The following is a 13,292-nucleotide window of genomic DNA, read 5'->3' on the forward strand; positions in this document are numbered from 1 at the left end:
CACATTTAAGGGACCAGATTTTCAACAGAGTCTTAAACTGGACATTAAAGTTTTCTTTAAAGAGACAGACACACATGCTCTTCTCTTTAAATCTAGTTTTCACCCTAAGCACACCTATGCAGGCTTGGTCAAATCTCAATTGTTAAGATTTCACAGAATCTGCACCAGAGAGGAGGATTTCAGAGCAGCCACCAAACTGCTATTCTCGGCTTTGTCCACTAGAGGCTACTCTAGGACCTTTTTAAGGAGAATTTTCAACACCTTTAAACAGACCAAGCCTGTACAGGTCAGCTCTCTTCTCCCTCTAATCACTACATACTCTCCATCCACAGTTCAATTGGCAAGATCTATTAAACTCAATTTCGACCAATTTGTAGAAAAATCCCAAATTCTAAAAGACCACAGAATAATTTCGGCCTATAGAAAAAACAAAAACTTACAGGACATCCTGGTCAAAGCCAAACTCAAACCACACACTGACTCTAGACCCAAGTGGCACGGAGAATTTTTTAAGCACCGACCCTGGGTGCGTAATCAACACAATCAGGAGGTCTTTAAGACCTATGACTATGGCAATGTCCACCTTAAAAATTGTGTTTATGTTATTCAATGCAAAAAATGTGGCATACAGTATGTTGGTGAGACAGGCAGTACTATGTTAGTACGTTTCACACAACACAGACACAATATTTTGAAAAAGAATAAAACACACACTCTTTTGGTCAAACACTTTATTCTGCATGATTGGTCTTCACTTACCGCAACTGTCCTACGCTGCAATCCCAGGTGGTCCACAGCTCAAAGAAGGAGAGTAGAGAGACTCTGGATCCAGCATTTAGGCACTCGCACACCGGGGGGCCTTAACGAGAGGATGGAGGTCCCGCTGTCGTCGCTCGGCTGATGGCCTGTGCATTTAATGTTGACGCCTTTGTCGTTATCATTCAGTTCCCCCTAACCTAACCCTAACCCTAACCCCTAACCCTAACCCTAACCCTAACCCTAACTTTACGCATTGGAAGCACTCCACCTGCACCCATCCAGGTCCAGCAACCAGACGGCAGGCCTCAGCACAACCAGCCCAGGCCTTGGATCGCGGCGTGCAGAGCTCTCAGGCTTCTGCCACAGGTACGCCTCACTACTGACAAAATGTCTTTTAATTACAGGTCCAAGACGGTCCAATTCAGCCTCGCAGCAGAGGGTGAAGCCAGAGCACAGAGCACTTTTCCACATAGGCCACCTCACATGCCCTTTCTCCTCCACCACCCCCCCGACAACCACACTAGGCAACTAGCAAAGAGCTATTTCAAGCTCATTCAGGCTGTTCACCATAATAACATCATAGATGCAGCCATAGCTAGCCACACTCCACCGAAAGGCATGGCCAAACAAATGGCTAAGCTTACAGCCTTTATCAAACCTTCATCACCTACAGACGCAGTCAGACAGGCACTAGCTGCAAACACACAGTCCTGGATGACAAATAATCTGAAAATCCTAGCAGACCACTATCTTGCCATCTCTGTATCCCTTAGCAAATTGCCTTATGACAGTGTGGCCTTCCCCATAGCAGTGAACTGGGCCAAAAAACGCTTTAAGGCCAGGCTGCACCACACTGCTGTGGGGGAGGCCCGCACCATGCTTCACTGGGGATGCGAAGACTCACTTGACTCATCTGTTGCATCACTCTCCCCCTCGGGATCACTGGTGGGGGCCACCCCCCCGAGGTTGGACCTGGGAAAGAGACAAGAGCCTCTGCCCACAAGCGCAGCACAACATGTGGCTCCCTCTCTTCCCCGGGCACAACCTCACCTCCCCCCTTCTGGTCTCGGCTCCCCTTCCTGCCCCACTATTGCTCAGCCCTACCCCCGTCCCCCTCCTCCCCCCGGCAGACAGAGCCCACGAAGGACATCACCTGCCACAAGCTCTGCTGCGCCAACACCACGACCCAGGCCCACCATCACACCTAGACCCATCCCCCAAAACTCTGCCCCTGCCGTATCTGACCTCCATCTTCCCTCCGCAGGTTGCGTGGTGGGACCGGGGAACAATTTGGAACCCCAATCGAACAGGGCAACGGGCTCACAGATGATACAACAGGTGGTTGGGGATGAAATGATGAGACAGAGGCATATCAAGCACAACAATGCTGACCTCCCAGTCAATACCACCTCTTCTGACCCCACCACTACCAATATCTCTGCTGAGCCCAGGCCTCAGACCTCCCGGGCCCCCCCACGCAACCCCAATGAGCGGCAGACTGCAAATATGGGGCCCAAATTGTGGACCAATCAAGCCAGATCTAACCCTTATTCCAACAACCACATCATTGGACCTGGCCATCATGGACGGGAGACCAGCATCGACGACAAGAGGGATCAAACCAACAGACGTGGAGGAATAATTCCTCCCAGACCCCCACAGATTAATGAAAGAGTCAGGTGATAATGTGGATATGCTTTGCCTACTCAGAGCTGCAATAAAGTCTTGTTTACAACGGTGTATGCTTGTGTACCTGCCATTTATCTGGGTCAATTGTTCTACCACAAAAGATTTGATTTAACATTGATCTAATACTCACCTGGCCTGAACACCAGGCCTGGGGTCAGGAGTCACCCATACCAGCTTACCCCAGCAGGGGGCCTCCTTTCACTATCTGAGAACTATATACTTACCTTGACCCTGCTGTCCTTGGGCCTCATAGGCCAACCTGCAGGCAATTTAAAAACAACACATAATTTAACAATAAAAATGTAACCATACTTACCTTGATCCTGCTGTTCTTGGGCCTCACAGGCCAACCTGCAGGCAATCTAAAAACAACACATAATTTAACAACAAAAATACAACAAACAACCATGATATACCTACCTGTCCTGAAGACCAGGGCCTTGGAAGGAGGCATCTACCAGCACAATCCAGCAGGGGTCCTCCTTTCACCATCTCGGCCATTTCTCATCTGGATCCTGCTCTCTCTAGGCCCTACAGGCCAGTCTGCAGGCTTCCCTACAAAATCAAAATAGAAAAAACAAAAGTTATACATTTCTTGTGGTGGTACAATTGCTACTCTTTCAGATATACTGACCCATTTGTGTTCCACAGGCATCAAATAACACAGCTGCACCTGTGCACAGACCGATGGTATCCAGACTCCTTTCCTTAAAAACCCTCCCCAACCCCCCTCTCCTTTTTTCCTCCCTCCCTCCCTCCCTCCCTCCCCCCCCTCCCCTCCCCTCCCCCTCTCCCCCCTCTCACCACACACACACACACACACACACACACACACACACACACATATACTTACATTACACACATGTGGACGACAGCTTGTTTCTTCCCTGTTGCCCGTGCGCCAAAACCTCGTCAGGCAATCAAGAATCACACTTTCCTTCACCTAACCCTAAACCTAACCCTAGAACCACCTACCTAACCCTAACCAGGGGAATTGGCCCTAACCCTAATTAAGGGAATTTGAAAATCCTGGGGGACCAGGGGGTGGGCCAGCCCATGATAATGTGGGAGTGCACCCACAGTGTCCACCTAGGTGGATGCTGTTTCTAACCCTTACCTAACCCTAACCTAACTGCTCCACCTCTCTATCTAACCCCACCCTCACCTTACCCTAACCCTAACCTATCCCCATTCGGACCTAACCCTAACCGCCTTCCTTCCACAACTATCCTACCTAACCCCGCCTACTCTATTCTCACCAGTTCCGATTTCCACCCTACCTACCTTTCCCCTCCCCTACCCCAGCTCACTCCTACTATCTTCCCCCTTCACATTACCTGATCTCGGCTCCTATTCTCCCCTCCACACTCCTTCCTACCATCTTTCCCCCACACTACACTCATCCCGGCCCCTATTCACCTCCCCTTAGGCACCCACCCACCCACCACCCACCATCCACCAACCACATATGGCAAATCGACACAATCCACCTCACACCCTCCCAACAGCAATCCCATCCAACCACCCTTCTCTCTTTCTCCCCCTCTATCGACAAGCTACTCGGGAACTCTGTGTGACAAGCGTCGGCCCGTGCCTTGCCTTTGACTCTCCACACCAAACTGGACCTTCCGTAAGGTTGGTTCCGGGGAGAGCCATCGAGATATCTTCCCTTGACCTAACCCTAACCCTAGCCCCCAATAACTGCCTATTATCCTACCAACAGGGGGTACACCACCCAATTCGGCCGGCGGACACAGAGGGATGCTGGCCCTCCACCTCGCCCTCGCCCCCTCCTTTCTCCTCCCCCCCTCCTTTCTTTACCTCTTTCTATCCCTTTCACCAGATCCAGACCCAGACCCACATCCACGGCACCCCTCCATACTGAACGACGTGATTATCCAAGATATCACACTCATGCACCCCCACGCAGACAGGCCCTGGACGATGATACCAGAGCCACGGCCAAAAACATATTTAAGCTTATCCAGGCCATACACCATAGACAAATCATTCAACACGCCATTCATACAGATACATTCCCCACAGGCATGAACCGGCAGGTTCAGCGCCTCACAGCTTTTATTAAACCTTCATCACCCACAGAGCAATTCAAGGAAAATATCACTCTTAACACACACACATGGATGAGAAATAACATGCAGATTTTACAAACACACTACAACGATACCATAGCCTCACACACAGACATTCAGACAGATGACACAGCACTGACAGTGGCCGTGGGCTGGGCACAGAGGAGATACGGCCATAGATTACATCCTGACACCTTTAACATCCTCTCCTCCCTGACCCACAACCTCACCATAAATCAAGATGTGGATAACCCAGATGCTCCTGCAGTGTCTGTTCTGCCAGCGGACGACGAACCCCGGGCGGCCGCGGAGACCAGGCTTGACCTGGGGGACGAGCGTCAATTCCCCAGACTGCCGCGACCCAAAAACCCACCCAAAACAGGACTCTATATGGGCCCCAGACCTACCCTCACGGAACAGTACCCCCAACTACTCCCTACTGTTCAACCTACACCCCATACAACCGCTACTGCGGGGCCCCCGACTGTCTGTAACACAAACACTTACACCCAGATTTCCTCCACACCACTGCCACAGAGACGGACTGGACGGCCTAAAGCCACTACTTCAGGACTGTCCAAACCACCCATTCACACACTCCGACCCCCATCTACAGATGGGACCCCCCCTTTAAGCTTACATGCGACTCATACATCTGACGCTCGTCCCCCTCGCCCTTCACGCTCCATCCCTCCTCTCCCACCTCGTTCTCCCCCGACCACTTCAGCCCAGGCACTGGCCCCCCCCTATCGCTCTCTCCCCTCCTCTCCCTCCCCAGCCATTCCTGACAGATTTTTGGACCTGCCCTCCCCACCAACCTACCCTCCTCCACCGCGCCCACGATCGGCCCCCCCTCTCATGGACACTCACGCAAACTCACGACAGGACCACACTGTGGATGAAAGCATTTCCATTCCACCCACACCGACGGACGGACCTGACCCCCACCCCCCTGCCGATCATAACTCCATTATTTCCACATATGGACAACAGAATAGGAGTATCCCGGAACACAGGAAGCACACAGTCACAGCCACCGTCCACCGAAATAACACACAGAGTAACCCCCCATGTTCATCGCTAGATGCTCCGCTACATACACATATGAACCCGCGCTCTAAATCCTCCCGTCTCTCCCTAGGTGGTGCCCACAGCAGACGGCCCGCTCTACACGCGTGTGACCCGGCTCCCGAGTCTGACTTTCATGAATCCTCCTTTGAATCACAAAGGGGAGCCCATATGATGAACTGTGTGTCTAAAATCGACAATCCGTTCGACACCGAGGTTCTCATAACCGAACTGACACAATCTGAGGCTCCCTCTAGACGTCACACACGGGAGCCAGCCACCGCGGGAGTGGGCCTGCTGCGGGCCCCCTCGGGACAGATTGTCACACCCAAATATCATAGAGCCCGCCGAACACGCAAAATAACCGACTGGACCTTTACAGCCACTGCCCCCATCGTGTTCCTGGGCGATTCTAATCTCAGCCGCATCCCCCCTCAACCTCACAGCAATATTCAGATCGACAGCTATCCGGGCGCCAATCTATACCATTTTCTCAAGGTTTGCGAAAAATCCCCGGTCAATCCCCATACACACACGGTGGTCTTCTCAGTGGGCCTTAATAACCGAGAACAGGACCCCTACAAGACATCCATTAAACAACTTCGTGCACTAAACAGACAAGCTCAAATCACTTTTCCGAACGCTTCTCTTTATTTCCCGGTCATAAACTTCGCCCTTACTCTCCCCGACGAGCAACAGGCCAACCTGAGGGACATCAATGACCAAATTCTAGCTCATCTCCAACATATTCCCGCACTGGATCACACCCTCTTTCAAACACAGGCTGATGAAATCCACTGGACACCCGGCACAGCAGCACGTATCTTTGCCCACTGGTGCCTTTATCTGGATTTATAAATACATCAGAAGCCCAACACGCATCCCCCTCTACACAGCCCTCTTCATTTCGACCAGTGTCGTTACACACCACCGACTCCATTATCACTGGCCCCCCAGCCGCGGCCCATCCGCTCCCGCACACTCGCCACACCTGTATTCCAGACAATAACTTGGACGCCACTACAGGTATCCCACACGGCGTTCAATCGGGAGCACGCGGTGGCCCAGGCCCCCCACATACCACCCTGGGGACCCCCTCTGTTCCCACCTCTTCATCTTCAACATCACTCACTACAGATAGCAATATCCTTAATCTCTCCAAAACTTTCCTCCCTACTGCCGCCCAGATTAATTTACTGGAGAAAGGCCTCACTTTTGTTCCCACCCCGACCATATTAGACCATGGAGATCTCCGCAGGGACATCCACCTCTATCATAGACGCATCAAAATCATAGATTATTTTTCTGATGAACCTTATACTCATATTCCTTTCACTTACCCCTCCACATGGGAACCGGAATGGTCTACACTCACCCCTCAGATAAAACAACTCCTCACTCAAGATATGGCCACTTTCACTTCATACACACCGGATCCGGACCGCACAGATAATCTTACAAAACCTGAAAGAACAGCTCTTCAACAACTAATTCATAATCGCAATATTATCATCAAACCGGCTGATAAAGGATCCAAAATTGTCATTATGGACAAACAGCAGTACCGTTTTGAAGCCCACCGCCAGCTCCACAATCGTAAATATTACAAAGAAATCCCTTCCAATATCCAAAATCAAACCCGCGAAAAAATCTGCACTATTATTCTCTCCCTTTACCACAATAAATTCATCACGGCAAAGCAACGCAATTTTCTCTGCGGCCCGGATGACCCTCGTCCCCGTCTGTTCTATTTACTTCCCAAAATTCATAAAGACCCCACCAGCTGGACAGTCCCTGCGGAGATCCCACCTGGCCGACCAATCGTTTCTGACTGCGGCAGTATTACATATAATATTGCAAAATACATAGATCACTTCCTGGGTCCACTCTCCACACTTCACCCCAGCTATCTTAAAGATACATATCATTTTTTGGAGACTATCCGCCCCATAACTGTACCCATCAACTCTTTTCTCTTCACTATTGACATTGACAGCCTCTACACCAATATCAACACGGACATGGGCCTACAGGCCGTCCGCAGTGTATTCGCCCGTCACCCGGACTCAACCAGACCAGATACACACCTACTCAATTTGTTGGAAATCTGCCTCACTCACAATGACTTCACCTTTGACAACCAGTGGTACTTACAGACGGAGGGGACCGCCATGGGCCACCGCTATGCCCCTTCATATGCCAACATTTATATGAGTGAGTGGGAACGCGAGGCCCTGGCAAAATGCCCCCTACAGCCCTCCTTCTACTTTCGTTATTTGGATGACATCATAGGCGTCTGGCCCCACACTCATAGCAATTTCCTCCAATTCGTGGAGATTCTCAACACCCATCATGCCACTATAAAAATAAAACACACCGTGGATCGCTGCTCCGTAAATTTTCTCGACACAACCATTTCCCTCTCACCGATTTCATCGACCCTCCAATCTATGACCTCCAAAGTGTACTTTAAACCCACGGACACCCACGCCCTCCTACATAAAGCCAGTTATCACCCGCGCCACACCTTTCCCGGTATCATTAAATCCCAGATCTTACGTTTTCATCGCATCTGTACACACGAATCGGATCTACACGCAGCCATCTCCATTCTTTTTCAAACACTCAGAAAACGCCACTATTCGGCCCGCTTCCTCCGTCGTATTAAAGCCACCACACTGTCCACACTCACCCGGGCCGCTTCACCAAATAATCCGCTCGCTCCACAGCCGAGGCACCAGTGGGCACTTACACCGGACCATAACCATCACAACGTTCCCGTCCCCCTCCCTTCTCCCTCTCCTCCTCCCCCTCCCATCCCCCCCTCTCCCTCCTCTCCTCCCAACACGTCCACAAAACTCACTCCCCTCATTACTACTTTCTCTCATACTCAAACTCGCCTCCATCACCTCCTTAAAAATAATTTCTCTCGTACACGCGACACACATGCTCCCTTACAAAACTACTCAGTTATCTCTGCTTTACGCAAAAACCCTAGCCTCCGAGACATTCTAGTCAGGGCCACCTTCTCCAGCCAACCTCTCACCCGCTCCGAACACCAGTGGCGCTTACATCCCCAGAAATTCATTATCAACTCCCATAGTAAACGTTGTCTGCCTATCACCCAGTCACTATCCCTCACTACGCCCAACATCATTTACGCCATCACCTGCAGATTTTGCGCCATGCTATACGTCGGGGAGACGGGCAAGCCCCTGCTGACCAGACTTAAACAGCATTTGGGTCTGATCAGCAGGGGTTATCCTCAAACTAATCTTTCTCGTCACTTTCATCTTCACTCTGTCGACCACCTCTTCATTACAGGCCTAGAATCAGACCCCAGCTGGACCAGCGGACAACGAAAACGGAAAGAACAGATCTGGATGTCTAAACTCAACACCTTCTTACCCCTTGGTCTTAATTAAAAATCAATTTATTATCTATTATCTCATGTTTTGACTTTTACTTGATCTCCCCCCTTCCTTTCCCCCCCCCCCCCCCCCTCTTTCCCTGCCTTTTTTCCCTCCCTCCTCCTCACACGTACTGTACGCCCTCCGTATCGCCGTACACGCGTGCGCGCATTTGCGCGCCCACATTCTCCTTCTAATACATAACCCTCTTACATTTATCACATATATTTTTCTTTTTTTATATTTTCCTAAAAAAACATGATGTCAGTATATCTCTATTCTGTAGAATGCTGCTATGTATATTGACTCTATGCATATCCTATGGTACTTTAATTCCACCTGCTTTGGATAACTCACACTAAATGAGATATTATACCTTTAATACCTAATAAAATATAATAAAATATAACCTGACTATCTAATTATGTGATATGCCTCTCTCTTCCTTTTTCCTATGTCCTCTACCCCTACAGCCTACCCTATTTCTGCCTCATTCTCTTCTACAGTTTACTAGCCCACACATTGGTACACCACCTTAAGTAATGCGCTATCCCTTGGAGGACCCGGGATCGAGACCTAACCTAGTCCATCCTTACTATAATACTTTTTCACTCCTCATCCCTCTCTCAACTTTTATTTTTTCTCTGACCCTATTTCCACCTTCTACCCCCTATTTAATCCTCCTATTTACTTTTACCCTGGTCCCTTACCTCTACCCTTTACCCCCTACACCTCATTACTATGTCCTTCGACTACACATCAGGCTCCTACTATTCCACACCTTTAAACCCCCCCCCCCCTCCCTCTCTTTCCTCTCCTCCAAGCCCTTTTATTTTATCCTTTTTTGTTTCGCCTCTGTTTTTTATATTCCCTTTCCTGTAAATACAATTCTGTATACAAAATGGCGCATCTGTCTAAACAGCGCGCTTTCCCCTGGAGGACCCGGGATCGAGACCCAACAGATCCCTCCTCATTGACAACATTTTCTTGACCCTTTCACCCTCCTCTCAACATCCACCTCCACCCTGGACTCTTCACTCTCATCCTAACCTCATCTTTATGCTTTACTGCTACTCTTTAATCTCTACTTTATATCCCCAGCAGTCCATTTATTTTCTCGGCTTCCTTTCCTCTTCTACACATGTATGCACATATATATTTATGTGTGTGTATATATATGAGCATGTAGCTATACATGTTATATTCATCACCTTTCTTATTATTTTGCATTAATCACATAATAATAATTTTTTTTCACTCACCTTCATTACCCTCTTATATTTCTTTCCTACCAGCAATCCTAGAAACAAAATGGCGCACTGGTTCAACATATGTGCTACCCCCTGGAAGACCCGAGATCGAATCCCCAGGGGGACTGAACCCACATAAATTTTATTTTTTTTCTTTTAATAGCAATTTATTTTATTTTGTACCACATTTCTCACCATCGCTCTCTTCGGTCTTTTCCTCCTCAGGACCCTAGACACATAATCACACATATTTCTTACAACACACATTACTTCATAACACTCATGAACCACAATATGTGGGCGAGCCGTGTGTACGTTCGCGTGTGCGGTCAGGACTTCCTGGAGGTGGCCATCCATCCTTCCCTGCTGCCAGTGCACCTATCCTCCTCAGGCAACATAAAATATAATCTACCTCTTACCTAACCCCCTAACCCTAACCCTAATTTGGAACATGCCTAAACCTAACCCTAATTTGGAACTATGCCTAAAACCTAAACCCAATTTGGAAATAACCTAATTCTAGCCCTAGCCCTGGAGATAATTGTAACCCTACTACAACCCAATTGGATTCTAGCCCTAGTTGGCCTAACCCTAACACCTTAATCTAACCCTAATTTGGTTCCCTACTCTAACCCTAGACCCAAACCCTAATCTAGCCCGCAAATTAACCCTAGAGGTCAAGTTGAGCCAAGTAGGACAACTTCATTTATACCGTATATAGCCTATGACAGTCCCCATAAGGCAAGAATATATACGAGGTACGCTAAAGTTCATTATAACTATCGCCGGTTAAGATAAAGGATGGATAAGAGGAAAAAGGGAAAAAGAAACAAGGAAGGACAAGGACAAGGGAATTAGGGTTCATAAATTCATTTATTTAATTGGCATAAATACATTAAAAGCAATACATGGGAAAATACAATTGGATATAAGGGCATACATACAAGGCAAATTCATAAGTTAAATATAACACATAGGCTAAAAAACAACTATAAGGCACAATTCATTGGCATAACACTAAGTTAAAAACAACACAGTTAAAAACAAGACAGTTCATTACAAGGGTATAAAAGGGAGACAACATGTAAAAGACAATCAGTTTGGCACAAGTAGCTGAGGGAGCAACACCTCTCCAGCACAATTTAAAAACAATTAAAAACAATAGGATACTTACCTATACTCACCTGTAGGGAGGCAATAAGCCTGAAGAAGTCCTAAACTTGGACGAAACGTCGCGAGCGCCACCTGCAGGAACAAAAAAGAAGGTTAACCAAACTCAAACATGGGAGGGAATTTAAAAACAATTAAAAAGCCAAACCTATAAAATACTTAAAAAACCTAAAAAAAGAGAAAAACAAAAAACCTAAAAAAGGAAGGAAGAAAGACAAGAAAGGCGGTTATACTTGATATACATTTCATTTCAATATAATATATACTAAACTAGACTATTATAAATTATTATATAAATACACCGCTGTCATTTAAAAATCCTAAGTTAAGAAGATGGAGAGGGGGGTTAGCCATCTGCAGGGTGGAGAGTGCACCCCTGGGTGACCACTAAGTGGTACCCCAGTTCAGTCCCCAACCCTAACCCTAACCCTAACCCTTTCCTTCTTTTTATTTCATATCTTTCTATTACTTCATATATATTTCATTTCATAAATATCTGACCTAGAATAAATAAATAAATAAATATATACACTATAATTAATTAAATACACCGCTACAAAGTCATAAACAATAAATAATTAAAAACAGCATCATGCCCATTTGGGATGATGGCTGGACCACAGTACGGCACGGGGGCAAACGTGGTCGTCCCCGTGACCGTACTGATTATAGACCATGCCAGTGGGATAGTGGTGAGCGACCACGCCGCTGGGACAGTGGTGAGAGTCACCGAAGATGGGATAGCGGTGGGAGGGGGCCTGGGTGGAAGGACCGCGCACCCCCTTTCCCCCGCGGAGGCTGGAGAAGGGGCACTAACCCACGTCCTAACCCCCTAACCCTCCAGCACCCAGCGAGGAGCCTCGGCACCACAGCCCAGGGGCTACCAGCGTCCCACAGCCAGAACGGACCGTCAACAGGGTATCCCACTCTCAACTGACCCCGACTTTACACTCACGGTCCGCATCCTACACAGACTAATTAAAGCTGTCCATCACTTACAAAATGTGTCTAACACGGACCCCCCACCATTACCATTCAGAGAATGACACAGACTTTGTCGACTTTGATAAAACCAGCAGTGCCCATTGACAGCACGATGATGCTAATTGAAGCTAATGCTAAGAACTGGGCTTGCACCACTATGTTCATCCTCAGAGATCATTACACTGACATGATTGACGAGGAAATCCAGACCCTGATTGGCTTAACAAACCCTGACTGGAAACAACACTTTGACATAGCAAAAATCTGGCCCAGACGCAATCTGGGCAGACGACTGCTACCTGACACAGTGGACCGTGTGGCGGCCGTCCTCGTTGCCAGGGTGACACATAGAGACCAGTTTGACGCCCCTGAACCAACAGAGGGCATAAATTTTTTTTTTTTTTTTAACTTTATTTCATTTTTGGACTTACCTCATGGCTGAGGATGATTGCACCCTGGTCCACTACAGGAGACGGGACCAGTCCCCGACCGGAGACGGGATCAGTTCCCCGCCCCCAATGCTCACTAGCGGTACCATCCCGCTGGGCATTGAGCCAAGATCGTCACTGGCTCGGTACTGGACGAGTTGTATTCTTCCTATGACACCGGACAAGGTCGTCAGCCGCCGGATACCAGATGAGCAGCGACACTCGGCCATTGGACCGGGACTGACAGCTAGAGCCGCAAATCACCAGAGAGAAACCCGCCGCCGCTGACTCGACAACTCTGCTAAGAAAGTAGGCTCTCCATCACTCATAACAGCTGGATTCACACATGAAACACGAGTTGGTGTCTTTTTGGCTTCTGATTCATATCTTTTTAGCTTAAGAGAAATTCGGTTAGGGATTCGTTAGTAGGCTATTAAAATT

At 48.3% G+C, this 13,292-nt stretch overlaps 1 protein-coding gene across 1 annotated transcript; it reads left to right on the top strand.

Annotated features, from left to right (window-relative positions):
* The first annotated feature begins 1,001 nt into the window (after positions 1-1,001).
* On the top strand, positions 1,002-3,123 carry LOC311265154 (uncharacterized protein). Its single transcript, XM_084366508.1, has 2 exons — positions 1,002-1,125; positions 1,164-3,123. Exon 2 carries the CDS (start codon positions 1,243-1,245, stop codon positions 2,440-2,442), a length of 1,200 nt encoding a protein of 399 aa, XP_084222634.1. The 5' UTR covers positions 1,002-1,125; positions 1,164-1,242; the 3' UTR covers positions 2,443-3,123.
* Positions 3,124-13,292: the final 10,169 nt, after the last annotated feature.

The sequence above is a fragment of the Pagrus pagrus genome, assembly GCF_965226575.1.
Source record: "Pagrus pagrus genome assembly, chromosome: 11".
Classification (NCBI taxonomy): Eukaryota; Metazoa; Chordata; class Actinopteri; order Spariformes; family Sparidae; genus Pagrus; species Pagrus pagrus.

Excerpts from the sequence above, each read along its gene's own strand:
- LOC311265154 (XM_084366508.1), top strand. The coding sequence starts at position 1,243 with ATGCCCTTTCTCCTCCACCACCCCCCCGACAACCACACTAGGCAACTA.